At 43.2% G+C, this 15,000-nt stretch overlaps 1 protein-coding gene across 1 annotated transcript in view; it reads left to right on the forward strand.

The window, feature by feature from the left end:
• The window catches only part of LOC113825302 (uncharacterized), a 15,880-nt gene that overhangs the window by 269 nt on the left and 611 nt on the right, over positions 1 to 15,000 (forward strand). The window contains 25 exon segments of the mRNA XM_070124903.1: positions 1 to 161; positions 274 to 501; positions 609 to 839; positions 841 to 1,097; positions 1,218 to 1,434; positions 1,547 to 2,125; positions 2,556 to 2,777; positions 2,927 to 3,652; positions 3,845 to 4,072; positions 4,309 to 5,883; positions 6,026 to 6,241; positions 6,359 to 6,955; positions 7,070 to 7,294; positions 7,513 to 8,037; positions 8,152 to 8,552; positions 9,301 to 9,304; positions 9,783 to 9,809; positions 10,345 to 10,743; positions 10,990 to 11,211; positions 11,487 to 12,116; positions 12,388 to 12,603; positions 13,171 to 13,806; positions 13,914 to 14,135; positions 14,261 to 14,359; positions 14,530 to 15,000. The exon segment at positions 1 to 161 is cut by the window's left edge and continues 269 nt beyond it; the exon segment at positions 14,530 to 15,000 is cut by the window's right edge and continues 60 nt beyond it. Coding sequence (XP_069981004.1) covers positions 1 to 161; positions 274 to 501; positions 609 to 839; positions 841 to 1,097; positions 1,218 to 1,434; positions 1,547 to 2,125; positions 2,556 to 2,777; positions 2,927 to 3,652; positions 3,845 to 4,072; positions 4,309 to 5,883; positions 6,026 to 6,241; positions 6,359 to 6,955; positions 7,070 to 7,294; positions 7,513 to 8,037; positions 8,152 to 8,552; positions 9,301 to 9,304; positions 9,783 to 9,809; positions 10,345 to 10,743; positions 10,990 to 11,211; positions 11,487 to 12,116; positions 12,388 to 12,603; positions 13,171 to 13,806; positions 13,914 to 14,135; positions 14,261 to 14,359; positions 14,530 to 15,000 — 9,314 coding nt within the window.

Genomic DNA, 15,000 nt, shown 5'->3' on the forward strand with positions numbered 1-15,000 from the left:
CCTCCGTCAGGGAGGTGTTGGCCAGATGGAGTGGCGACGATTTCCAAGCGAAAGACTTCCGCCGGGAGGATATTATGGACCGATACAGAAAGCTTCGATCTCGCAACCTCAAGGAAGAGAACCAGGCTGTCACAGTCACATCTGACAACACAAGTCACAAGGTGAGTCGATATAACAACTGTCTGTTAAACAAGACACGGTTAACTAGTGTGTAAACTCGCAGAGCAAGTCCACAAAGAGCTAAAATCATAGCATATAAATTCTGTTTCCCAGATTGTGCTGGACGTGCATGACTTTCTGGAAGGAGATGTGAGAGTGAAGGTGTTGGACGAGGAGGAGCTGTTGGTGGAAGGACACGTGGAGAGGAAGGAGGAAGGAAGCCTGTCCGTCTCGTCACACTCCTTCAGACGCTACTTCTCTTTGCCTCGACACACAGACATGGCGGCGATCACGTCCGTTATGTCCACAGATGGAATCCTCACAATCACTGCGCCAAAAATGGTGAGTCAAGGATTTTCTCCTAATCAATTTATATATGAAAATTAATGTTGTAAAGAAAAACCCAATATTATATTGATACTAATGTTATGTTACATTTTACCTCACAGAAATCGGAAACTACAAAGGAAAATATCTTCACTCAGACTTCCACTTTGAATAACTGTGAGAAAGTCAGCCAAACTCGAACACAAATGGCATCAAACGACGAATCGGAAACTACACAGTCAAGTCTTAGCACAGACTCAGAACGCTCGTCTTCTGCACGAAAAGAAACCTGTTCATGCCATTTTGGGACCAAAGGAACAGCTGATTCCTCTAGACTTCACCGCGGTCCGAGGGACACTCTCTTGCCCATCACTCGAAGGGGAGACTTCTTCCAGGACTCATTCTTCTCCGGTATACACCGCAATTTCGACGCCTCCATCAGGAAGGTCCTCAACGGCTGGAATGACGCCGACCTCCAGCTGGCGGACTTCTGGGATGATGACGACTTCCACCGCAGCGACAGACTGGGCCGCTACAGACAGCTGCGATCGCGGAACCTGTGGAGTGACAACCAGGCCGTTACAGTCACTTCGGATAATATCAGTTATAAGGTAAGTAGCATGTAGACTACACACTCTTATCCAATTTATCTATATGTTGAAAAATATAATAAATAATTTTTACGATTTATGGGCGAATGAAAAACTTTTGTTTTGTATACTGATAGCGTGAATCATGTCACAGATCGTGTTGGACATGCATGACTTTGTGGATGGAGATGTGAAGGTGAAGCTGATGGGCGAGAAGGAGCTGCTGGTGGAGGCCCTTTCGGCCGGGTCCTCGCGCACCTTCAGACGCAGTTTTTCCTTGCCTGAGTCCACTGACATGACATCCATCACGCCTGTCATGTCGTCAGATGGCATCCTCACAATCACTGTGACCAAGAAGGTATTGTCCTAGCTTTTCTTTAATATATCATCGCTTTTCTGGTGTTATAAAACTGACTTCATTAAAATGTAGAAGGCATTCGCATGGTAAATACGCCATCCTAAACCAACAGGAGAGTGAAACACAACAGAAGACGACTGTCATCCCCATTAGCGTCAAGGAAACGCACAATGCACAAGTTCACAGCTCAACTTCCTCGACGACCTCAGGAGTTTCTAAGGAAGCGTCGTCTGGCCAGAGAACGTCCCACACAGCCCAACAGGAGGAACGCAAATCCACACGATGCCATCAGGAGAAGATCGACGAGAATAAGACCCAAACTACAGCTTCTAGTATCTCAAGCAACTCCCAAATATCATCACAGAAGCAGTCGTCTGTGATCTCAGATTTCGCTTTCACAAAAATTTCCGACTCGCTGGAAGCAAAGGAAATTCTTGGCAGTTCGCAAGACGATTCCTTGGCCATCGCGAGGAGAGGAAGCTTCTTGCAAGACTCGTTCTTCTCCGACATTCGCCGAGACTTCGACGCCTCCGTCAGGGAAATCTTGAAGAAATGCGACGACTCCGACCTCATGCTGACAGGCGATGTCAGTCACAGTGACATCCTGAGCCGCTACAGGCAGCTTCGATCTCGAAACATGAGGGAAGAGAACCAGGCCTTCTGCGTCTCGTCAGACAGTGCCAGCCTCAAGGTCAGTCCCCTCTCTGTGTATCAGCACTCGGCATTGCCTAAAGTATTCAAGATATTCTCATTGATTACAAAAGTATTTGATGTTTTTCTCTTGGTACACGATTATCTATACTTGATATGCACAACTTCACTGAGTGTGGCAGAATATCTTCACATACTATTATGGGCTTCATCATTATCCGATTCATTCTGCTTTTTCTTTCTTTTTTTCTCATTATCACCATTATTATCATTATCATTACTATCATTATTGCAATTATCAATATTCATATCATTATCAATGCCATTATTTTCATTGTTAGTGTTATTATCATTGTTGTCACTTTCAACATTGTTATTATTAAGATAATAATCAGTCCTGTCACTATATTTTGACCATATTTTCATTAACTTAAAAATCAAGCAAATTCATTTCAATTTCAATTTCATAGATCGTGCTGGACGTGCATGACTTCATGCGCGGAGACGTCAAGGTGAAAGTCGTCGACGAGGAGCTGGTGGTGGAAGGGCGCGCGGAGGAGGAGGAAGGAGGGTCGTCCGTCTCGACACGGTCCTTCAGCCGCCGCTTTTCCCTGCCTCATCACACTGACATGACACGCATCACTTCTGTCATGTCTTCGGATGGCATCCTCACAATAACTGCTCTCAAAATGGTAAATAACTTACTTTTTATGTTAGGATAACTTAATAAACCTATGTTTACATTACATAATCATGCTTAAAAAATATAGACCTGACATGTTAATCACACTGCAATGTAACATATTAAGTATCTACATGACCCTGTTTTTGTTTCATTCAGGCAGGAGAACCACAGCAAAACTCACTCGTTAACTTCTCCGCGACCGAGGAAAGGAAGGAATCATCAACAGCTCACGACTCAACACCCGAAGCAGTTTCGTCCACGACGGAGAAAAATATCTCTGTTCACGAGAAACTTGTTAATGTGGATCAGATGGAGTTTGGGTGTGAACGAAAACACTCTTACGAGAGCAAGACGAGAAAGCTGAAGAAAGAATTCGAATTTCCTGCTGAATCCAAGGAAGTTTTAAAGTCCAAGATCTGCCACAATCCGTCTGTGGATGAGTCTACAACTGCTTCTGTTCGTGCAGACGTTCCCATTATTCATGGCCATGAACTCATGCGATTGGCTGAAACTCTTGAATCGACAGTCGTTGAAAAGGCCTCTTATGATGATTCAATTTCTGAACAACAGGAACAAGCAACTGTGCAATCAGAATCTGATTCGACTGAAGCCATCAAACTGGGCGAGGAAATCTTGCCCATCGTTCGAAGGGGAAGCTTCGTCCAGGACTCTTTCTTCCTCGATGTCCGCCAAGAATTCGACGCTGCCATCAGAGAGGTCCTGAGGAAGTGGGTCAGCGAAGACAGCGACTTGACACACAGTGAGGACTTCCTTGGCCTTAGTCACAGCGATATCCTGGACCGCTACAGACAGCTTCGATCCCGAGAATTGAAGGAAGAGACCCAAGTCTTTATCGTCACGTCCGACAACACTAGTTACAAGGTAAATGATTCAAGAATCACTCTTACTAATACAATTTGTTTAAACGCCTTTTGAAGATCAATAAATCCTAATATTTTTTCAATCTACCTTCAACTGTTTACATGTATTCCTCATGTGAACATTTATTAATTCGAATATGATATCCAGATGTAAGCATTATGGCTATTGTTTAATATACATCAATTTTCATAGATCGTGTTGGACGTCCAAGACTTCATGAACGGGGATCTGAAGGTGAAGGTGGCGGGCGAGACGGAGGTGGTGGTGGAGGGTCGTGTGGAGAGGAGAGAAGAAGGAAGCTCATCCGTGTCCTCCTACTCCTTCCGACGCCGCTTCTCCTTGCCAGAGCACATTGACATGACAGCCATCACATGCATCATGTCTTCAGATGGCATTCTTACAATCAGCGCTTCAAAAATGGTATGTGAGGATTATCTGGAGATAATTACTTATGCTATATGTTACAAAGATGAAAATGTCAGGTACTAAGAATATAAAAAGATGTTAGAAATAAATATGTGCACATCGGAGACACTCACAAGCACCCTCTTTCTCTGACACACATATTCACGTGCGCACTCACACACACACTCACTCGTGTTTCTGTTTATAAGATCAATTATAAATTTTAAGCTTATATTTAAATTGTTTAACAGGCAGAAAAACCGGAGGAACACAAAGTGATCAGGTTCGTTGAGGAAGTTCAAAAATCCTCTCAAGTTCAACGCTCGGTATACCCAGCTGATGAAACCATCTCCCTCCATGAGGAATGTGAAAAAGAAAGCAAAGCCACACATGACTGCATGGACTCGGTGGAATCTGAGAAAGCCCGAGAATTCCTTCTGTCAACTGATTCTGCAGCAAGATCGAGTCATGACACTGAGTTTGTAGAAAGTGAAAATCAAAGCAAAGAAACTATTCGCAACGTAGAATCTATTGTACCTGAAGAAGTGATGACTGATTCTCCAACTTTTGTGTCTGATGAAATGCAGTCTTGCTCCGAGTTTGCAGAAATTTCAGAGGCTTCCTTGTGTCACAAAGGTTCGATCGCCATGACTGAAACGGCTGGCAATTTGTCTACCTCTCGTGACTTTGGAACTTCCTCCCAGGATTCTCTTCTGTCTGCCATTCCCGAAGATGAAAACGATTCCGAAACTGTGAAAGTTCTTCATCTTGAAGACTCTCAACAGGCTGTTGATATTCTTGATCTAAAAGACTCAGAAGAAACTGCTGAAAATCTTGAGCTGAAAAACTCACAGGAATCTGCTGCCATTGTTGAAGCGAAAGGCTCAGAGGCTATTGAAATTCTTGATCTTACAGACTCGCAGGAAGATGTTGACATTCTTGAAGTGAAAGGATCAGCTCTTGAAATTCCTGATCTTCAAGATTCCCAGGAATATGTTAATATTCTCGATCAAAAAGATTCAGAGGCAGCTGCTGAACTTTTGGATCTGAAAGTCTCAGAAGAAGCTGTTGAAATTCTTCATCTTCAAAATTCCCAGGAATCTGTTGACATTCTTGATGGGAAAGACTCACAGGAAACTGTTGTTGAGGGTCAGAATGAGTCAGAAGCTCAGAACTCAAAGTCTTCAACCATTTTCGATGTAACTGAGGATGCCGCGTCTGTGCAAGAAAGGTCCAAATCTATGGATGAGGAACTTGCACAATTTTCTTGGCAAAATAAGTATGAGAACGAGTCAGCAGTTCAAGAGAACTTAAATCACCAAACAATCCCTGAGGAAACACTCGACAGCAAAAGGACTCAGTCAACAGCCATTGAGAGTTGCACAAATTCCGTGCAGTTATCCAGAGATTGTACCCAAGAAAAGGAAGCCGTCGATAGTGTCGGGCAGCTGAACCCAGAAGAAACGACTGAAACCAAAGAATCCAACCCAATAGATACAATTACTTCATCCACGACAATTGCAAAAGAGTCTGCAGCTGTCGAATCCTTGAAAGGAACAAGAAGGATTCACATAGATTCACCAGAAGAACTCTTGCTCATCACCAAAAGAGGAAACTTCTTCCAAGACTCATTCTTCCTCGACGCTCACCGAGACTTCTGTGCCGCTCTCAGGCAGGTGTTGGGCAGGTGCAATCAAGTCAACTTTGAGGACGACACTGACCTCCGCCACACCGATATCCTGGAACGCTACAGGCAGCTTCGGTCTCGCGATCTGAGGGAAGAGAATCAGGCCGCTATCGTCACATCAGACAAGTCTTGTATGAAGGTTAGTCGACATTATTGTCATTGTTACTTTTCGTGTCATTTTGAGTAATATCAATATTATTACTAAATAAATTACTCCCACGATTCCCGAAATAACATTTCAAAAGTAGGTTGCCATTTAAAAAACTACCTATTACTTCCAGATAATTGTGGACGTTCATGATTTCATGAGTGGAGATGTACAAGCGAAGGTCATTGATGAGGAGTTGGTCATCGAAGGACTTGTGGTGAAGAAGGAAGAAGGAACCTCATCCGAAACCTCTTACTCCTTCAGACGCCGCTTCTCTCTTCCACAGTTTACTAAAATCACCTCTGTCATGTCTTTAGATGGCATCCTCACAGTCACTGTGATGTTTAAGGTATGTTCTAGTTAAGTTCTATTATTGATGTATCTTTTGCTGGGAGGTATCACCAATGAATTAAAAAAAAAAAAAATCTTCACTACGTAAATATTGTATCAAGTTATTGTTTTGCAGGAAGGAAATGTCGAGGCAAATACTGCTGAAAACTCCATTAAAACTGAAGCAAAACGCATCACAAAAGAAATAATTCACTCGAAATCACCTTCACTTCCTGCGGAAAAACGTCTGCTTGAGACCAAGAATGAAAACCAAAATGGACTGAACGAGTATATGACGTCTCAGTCCGAGGAAACTCGTCATTCCTCTCGAGATTTCACGTCGGGAACAGAGACGCCTTATCTTGATTGCAGTTTCGAGGACAGCAATAGACTGAGACGCTGTGGACAAGAAAGTGGCAGGGAGCCTCAAGAAACTAATAAGTATAACGTCACCGAAGACGCAATTATGGGAACGTCCTCTCGTTTCGCAAGTGGTTCTCTATCTAACTTCACAAAGAAATCTTTTCCTATCACAAGGAAAGGACACTTCTTTTCCCATTACTTCTTCCGAGACACAAGGGAGGATTTCCAGAAGGCCGTTAGGGAAATCCTGAGCAGATGGGGAGAGAAGTCCTGCGGTGACGAGATGACTTCCTACAGGAAACTACGAGCACGAAATATGAGGGAAGATACTCAGGCTGTGACGTCCTCGGAAGATGAACGCCATTATAAGGTACAGACATTGACTAATTAAATAATCTGTTTCTCAGTCAAGAAATGCTATTTGAAACATCATGGTAACTCATTGCCTGAATGAACTTTTGTCATCTATTTTCTTCTTTTTCAGTTTGTCATTGATGTTCACGACTTTATGGACGTTGGAGAGATCAGCGTGAAGGCTGTGAACGAGCGAGAGTTGGTGGTCGAAGGTCACTTGGAGAAGAAGGAAGACGGTTCCAAGTCCAGCAAGCGGTTCCTTCGGCGCTTCGTTGTTCCTGGAGACATTGAGCTTGAGGCTGTCATTTCAGTCATGTCTTCTGACGGTGTGCTTAAAATTTTGGCTCCAAAGAAGGTAGGTCATCTGTGGATACGCTCGAATATATTGTTATATAAATATGTATAGGAATGTTTCTGTGCCCAGCACTGCGTTTATTTGAGGGAGTAAAGAGAATAGATATGACTAGAACTGCAAACACTTGTTCAAAATACGTGCAGAGGCGTTTGTCTAAAATACATTCTAGAAACAATCGCATCAAAGTAAATATGCATCATAACTTTGTTGTTCCGCAGGAGGGCCATAATCGAAAACATTTTTCGATTGATGTAGAAGACATGGACGATGTCGAGGCAACGGTTTCAAGGAAATTTAGAAATGGACATCGTCTCGCCGAGGAATATCTGAAGAAGAGAGATTCATCTTCTGATGACGAGGAATTAAGAGCTTTTGCCAAACAATCCAATAACCATTACCGAGTCACTTTCCAAGACGATGACGAAGAGTTTGAAGGTGGACACATGTTCAAAAAGGAGACAAAGATGACAAATGACAGCAGTAAGGATTTCAAGTATAACATTCCAAGCCTTTCTATGGAAACCAAGGTTTTGCACATAGAGAGGAGAGGTGCGTTTGCTGAAGACTATTGCTTCGCAAATGTCCGTAACAGCTTCAGCCAGGCTGTGAGAGAAGTGCTGGAAAAGGCCAGTGAATGGACCTGTCGAAGCGACGCCATGCACAACTACAGACGTCTGCGTCAACGCAACCTCAAGTTGGAAAATCAGGCTGTTGGCATCTTGGACGATCAGGACTCGCACAAGGTGGGTGTGAAACTGCTTCTTACTAAAGCCTGTTTTATATCACATTTGGAATCCTTCTTTCAATTAAGACTGAATAGCTAGTTATCTAAATAAAAAAAAATTCTACCGTTTCAGATCGTGATGGACGTGTTTGACTTCATGAAGGGCGACGTGACAGTGCAGTTGGTGAAGGGCAAGGAGCTGCTGGTGGAGGGTCAAGCAGAGAGGCAGGACGGAGGCAGAGTGTCCCGAGTGAGCTTCGTGCGTCGCTTCGCCTTGCCTGAGCTCGTCGAGCGAGACGCCATCAGCTGCGTGTTGTCCTCGGACGGAATCCTGACGATCATCTGCAGGAAGAGAGCAAGCGGCTACAGCGCAAGGGGATTTTGCAGCGAGAGGAAGCCCCACGTGGACACAGCTGGCGGGTGGGAGGACAAGGATGCGAAGGACTCCCTCGCGGATTGGGAAGGAGCTAGTTCTCGGGCCTTCAGCACCGGCTCTCGCTCCCGCTACCATCGCTCCTATGCGAAGCAATATTAGTAATTTCAGATTTCTACTTAAATTTGAAAATGCATATTTTCAAACAATACAGTTTTTATACACAATAGTTGAATATTTTTGTGATGTTAACTATATACAGCCTGTATATGTTGTTTCTATAAATGTTACGTCTATCAGTTTAGATACATTATGCTTATAGAGAAGCACTGTTTTGTATCACATTCCTTCTTGTAAATGCTTTAATATATGGAAAAAATATATATTTCTTATTGTTTAATCGCTCTCTTTTGTAAAGACTGAATCTCTTTCAAGAAAGGCTTTATCTTAACACTGTAAAAATAAGTTTCGTATTAAAGGAAAGAGCATAAGTAATTTACTAGGTCTATTAAGAGCCGATTTGTGATTTACATTAAGATTGCTTCGTGTTTATTATCACCTCAGGATATTCTACCAATGCATTAATGAATAAATAAATTAAAATAAATGAGTACAGAGCATCTACCCCAAACTAAATAAACTGAAAATATGTCTAATTCAACTAATAATCTTGATAGAACATATTTTCTGGTATTCTGGCTACATCTATAAATATTAGAAGATAGTTCAGGTGCGATATTCAACAGAAAGTATAAATATCAATATTAGACACAATAATTAATTTTCATTAGTGGCACCGAGAAACATATCACTAATTTTATTTTAATTGTATCTGATCTGTGACGAATGATGCCGTGTCTGCCATCTTTTTTATATTTCTTATTACATTTCTTTATATCCTTATGGCAGCTATGTGAATAAGTGCTGAAGCCTAGTTTTAATGTATGGATAATATATATTAAAGACAGCATGTTAGGTCTATAAAGATATTTGCATAGAGAAAATGCTGAATGCTGAGTCGATAAAGTGATGCTTTGATACTAAATCCTTGACAGTCTATGTCTATTTCAATAGTCTCAGTATCAATAATATATAAGTATTAATGTATGTTGTTTAATTTGTTTAACCAATCATTAATTCAGTAGCAAGTTTATGCGTTCATATGTTAATTAATTGTCTGTGAGATGGTATAGTCATCTTTTTGTAGTACCTTCTACAATATGTAAGATGTCAATTACCTTTATATTTTAAATATTAGCTTAACACATCTAACTGATCTACTTATGTGAATAGAATGTTGAAATAATTTTTAGCTATAACAAAATGAGTGGTCACACAAGTAAATAGTATAAAGATGTATTTGCATCTGAGAGTTAATTTCTTGTTCTCAGGCAAATTTATGGAATAAGTTTATATTGGTCTTTCGAAGACAGGCCACGTGATCTGAGGCTCAGACCATGAAGACCTTGAAGCATAAAAAAGTAAATACACGCATTGTAGTTGTTTCTCGTTTTGCTGTTGCTCTTCTGTATATAAAAAAAAACTGTTAATCTGTCTAGGAACTCGCCAAATCAAAATTTGCTTTGCTTCAGCAATACAATCACTTTTATTTTTAGTGTGTCGTTCTTGATATTCAGAAAAAAATAGACTTAATTATTGCTTGCTGGAAATCTGAATAGAGACTAGTAGGTAACATAAATACTAGAAATGATATGACCTAAAGAAGAAAGAATCAGCAGGGAAAACATGCTAAACAGTACTCCACAATCAGCTACTTCTTTCATAGGAGTCCTAGCTTGACACTAAGGCAACATTTCACCGCGTCCCTGAAATTCAGTTATTTCAGTTCTGAATCATCAAATAGCACAGGTAAACTTCAACATTTTTGGCAGGGAGCGAAGTACTATTCCTACCCGCCCTCTCACACCCGCGCTACATCCAACGCTATAAAAGTGTCGGTCCCATCAGCGCCTTTCAGTATCGCCAGTACACGTCCTCCGCCTTAGTTCCTCCTCTCGTCAAGTGCTCACCCCGATGGCTTCCACTGATGACGTGGGACTTTCCCGGTCCTCTATCAAGTGCAGGAGATGCGCAGGATCGCCTCTGAGCTCGTGGGACCTGTTCCTACCCATCACCCGAAGAGGAAGCTTCTTTCAAGACTCGTTCTTTTCGAATATACACCACGACTTCGATGCTGCCATCAGGGAGGTGCTCGGCAGGTGGAATGAACCAGATCTCAAGGTGACAGATAGCAGGGATGACGTCAGCCGCCGTTATAGACGACTTCGATCTCAGAACATGAACGAGGAGAGCCAGGCGGTCACCGTCACGTCAGACAACACAGGACACAAAGTGAGTTACACCTCAAATAATTAGAGAAGACGAATCTTATTAAAGTGGATGTTTATTTGTGAAATGTGAAAGAAAAGAAAGAAGGTAAATGTACTATGCGTCACGTATACACAGCTCATCCTATTCTGGTGCTGAAATGATACAACTTTAATGAAATAGAGTATTATACAAAAAGGTGATTGCATTTTACCCGAGTACGTAGTTACAAATTTCTCGGTTGAACTTAAATAAATGTTTTACGAGCAGATTGTGCTGGACGTCCACGAATTCATAGAGGGAGACGTGAAAGTGAACCTGATAGACGAGCAGCAGCTGGTGGTGGAGGGCCGTGTGCAGAAGAAGGAGGGAAACTCCTCCTCCTCGAACACCTTCAGACGCATCTTCGCCCTTCCGGGAGACACTGACATGACGGCCATCATGCCCGTCATATCAGCTGATGGAATCCTCACGATCACGGCGCCCAAAATGGTAGGCCTGTGTTGCTTGCCGAGTTTTTTTTTTTTTTTAATGGTCATAGAGAATTTTACATGTTAAAGGGTATACATGTACACATGTAGAATGATGTGTGTGTGTGTGTGTGTATGTGTGTGTGTGTGTGTGTTGAGAGAGCGAGAGAGAGAGGGGGGGGGGAGAAAGAGAGAGAGAAAGAAATAGAAAGAGAGGGAGAGAAGGAAAGAGAGAGGGGGGAGAGAAAAACAGAGACAGAGATAGACACAGAGAATCTAAACCCCTTTCCTTCACAGGAGCAGAAATCTACCAGCATTCCCGTCAACGTGGAGGAGACTCAGACCGTTTCGTCCTCCGCCAGCGGGGAAGCGACCCTCCGAGGATCAGAGACGTCGGAGAAGGAGTGCCAGTGCTTGAGATGCTCTCTGAAAAACATCTACGACAAAAGAACTTCACAAACCGCGGATAATGCGTTGAGTTCGGCAAGATCCCAGTCTATAGATGCTCAAGTCATCCAGGATTCCTCAGCCTCCAGCGGCGCCCAGGAACAGATGCAGTCGAAACAGGAATTTGGAGTCACGGCGCCGAGGACCACGGAGGCCGTCGGTTCTGAATCTTCATCGACGGTGCGCAAGGAGAACCGAGCGGATGCCGACTCGCGCAGGATCCGTCGGGATTCTTGGGACGTTTTCTTCCCCATCACGCAGAGGGGGAGCTTCTTCCAGGACTCTTTCTTCTCCGACATTCACGACGACTTCGACATGGCTGTTCGCAAGGCCTTGAGCAGATGGAATAACACAGATCGCCGCGTCGAGAAGGACCTCCGCCAGAGTGACGTCCTGGACCGCTACAGAGAGCTCAGACCTCGCGACCTGAAGGAAGAAAACCTAGCCATCACCGTCACCTCAGACAGCACCAGCCACAAGGTACGCACCGTTCCTGCATATGAATGTTTTACTTCATACTTTTTTCTTCTTCTTCTTCTTCTTTTATATACAAATGATCTGTGTAACCTTTTTTTTTTTTAGCTGGACAGTATTCCTAAATTTCCAAAATACTAGAGCATCCCCCCCAAAAAAATGATGATAATAATAATAATAATGATGATGATAATAATAATAATAATAATAATAATAATAATGATGATGAATAAATAGATAAAATAAAATAAAATGGGAAAATACGTGTCCATTGCAGATCGCGCTGGACGTGCATGACTTCGTGGTCGGGGAGATGAAGGTCAAGGCGGAGGGAGATTACGAGCTGGTGGTGGAGGGGCGGCTGGAGAAGGGCGAAGAGGGAGCTTCGGGCACCTTCAAGCAGCACTTCACGCTGCCCGAAACGGCGGACATGTCAGCCGTCAGCGCCGTCATGTCCTCCGATGGCATTCTCACAATCACTGCCCCAAAAAAGGTAATTTGACTGGCTCATAACTACAACATATGTATGTGTGTGCATATATAACTACAAACCTATATACGTACAGATACGCATAAAAATATCGGTAGAAAATCATGCTGAACATTCTGACACAAGCAACTATACTTTTTGAAATATAGTTGTCAACACTACAAAACTGTTGGTATCCCTGATTTCTCAGTTACTTTTGAGTACGTGTATCTTATCTGAATATTGCAAGGCATATTCCATCCCATATGTACGTATGTATGTATATACATATATATGTATATATATGTATATATATACATACATATATACATACTATATCATGTTGGCAGAGCCTCCCTTGCTTGACTGTTTGCACTTTCTGAAGGTCAGCGGTGCCGCCGATGTGTCTCTGCCAGTCAGCTGAGAGTGGCTGGCAATGCATAATCCTTAGATCTTTCAGTTACAAAGCCAGCGCTCTGACAGTGAACTCTGCCACCATCACAGACACAGTCCTCACACAATCACAGCATTCACTATTACACAAAAATTATTTGTTTTATTAATCTTACCTTTGACTTGTTCACCCAACAGGCTGAATTTCAGCAAAAGACCAAGATCATCCCCATTGAGGTTGAAGAGGAAGCACAAGGAGCAGAGCCTCTCCCGGCGTCCGTCTCGATGCCAAACGTCCCTCTGGCCAGCACGACCTCGTCCTCGAAATCCTTCGTTAGTCAGGGCGTTGTTGAAGATAGCGAGACTCTTCGAAGACAAGAGGGTGTTAAGATTCCGATAAATGAAGAATCCGAGACAAGTTTCGAAGAAGGCCAAATGATGCGTCAGAACGTCACTCAGGTCCCTTCGAGCGCCGTATCGGAATCTCGAAAGGTTGTCATTAGCGGCTCTGATATCGGCGAAGCGAGCGAGGAAGCTTCCGTCTCCAGGAAGAGTCACCTCTCCTTCGAGTCGCAATCCACGAGGGACAAGGCAGGGGAGATCTGCACGTCAGGGAACCGCCTTCCGATCGTCAGAAGGGGACTCTTCTTTGACGATTCCTTCTTCCAAGACACCAGGAAGGATTTCCAGAAAGCGATAAAAGAAGTGCTCATGAGATCGGGAGAGGAGTCTTCAGCCGTCGACGAAATGGCCTGTTACAGGAGCCTCCGATCTCGTCACTTAGGAGATGATACTCAGGCTGTCACGTCTTCAGAGGATGAACGTTATCATAAGGTAGGGAGACAGAGAGACAGTATGAAGTCCCTACAAATAATTGCCTTAATTCAGCATTTTAAACATCGTCTAAAAATACGATGGTAAAAATACCATCTATTTTTCAGTTCATTCTCGACGTTCAAGATTTTGTTGACGGAGAGGTCAATGTTGAGGCTGTGAGCGATAGAGAGCTGGTGGTGGAAGGCCGCGTCGAGAGGGAGGAAGGGGGAGCAAAGTCGACCAAGCGCTTCCAGCGACGCTTCCTCGTCCCAGGACACTTCAACCTTGAGGGCGTCGATTCTTCCATGTCCTCTGATGGTGTGCTGACAATCACGGTTCCTAAAATGGTGTGTTTTCACTAAGATCACACTTATCCAGGAATATTCTAATGCAATACTTGATGTCAAGAAAACTTTACAAAATGATATATAAAAGCCAGAATACAATGAAAATCCTCTCTCCGTTTTAACAGGAAATAGGTGGCAGCTTGGCTCACGAATCCCACGTGTCTGCCTTATCAAAATCTTCACTTGAATCTATAGGTCAAGATCCCACTACCGTCTTAACAACTGTAAGTTGTTTCGCATGACATTAAGAACGGACCTTCAAATGACTCTGGACGAGAATATTATTATGTGTACATATATCTATACTTTATATTTAAGCGCAAACACCCACGCATATAAAAATATGTTTAATGCTGTATATGTTGACATACTAGCATATATCTTCGGTTTTCAGATGAGAAATATAAAGGAACAAATCATCCCACTCAATGTAGAAGACAGTGAACGTGAAAACGTCGCTCACTTCGGCAGCTCCTCTGTGCAGGTCTCCGACGAAGCACATAGAGCAGGTTATACGGCTTCCTCTGAGGATGGAGATATGTTTATCGCAGTCGTCAAGCAGCCTGACTACCACTATAAGGTCGTTGCCCAAGAGGGGGAGGGCGAGGAAGCGCTTGGCAACGGACACCTGGACATCCAAGCAACGCAACAGCAGAGAACCGACCTTGGAAGGGAGTCAAAGACCGTTGGCATTACTTCCGGAAGCGGTTATTTGCCTATATCCAGGAAGGGTCCATTTGACAGTGATTATTTCTTCGAGAATGTTCGCGAGAACTACAGCCAGGCTGTGAGAGAAGTGTTGGAAAAGGCCAAGGAATGGTCATGTCGAAGTGACGCCATGCAGAACTACAGAAGTCTCCGTCAG

Source organism: Penaeus vannamei, chromosome 9 (assembly GCF_042767895.1).
Source record: "Penaeus vannamei isolate JL-2024 chromosome 9, ASM4276789v1, whole genome shotgun sequence".
NCBI lineage: Eukaryota > Metazoa > Arthropoda > Malacostraca > Decapoda > Penaeidae > Penaeus > Penaeus vannamei.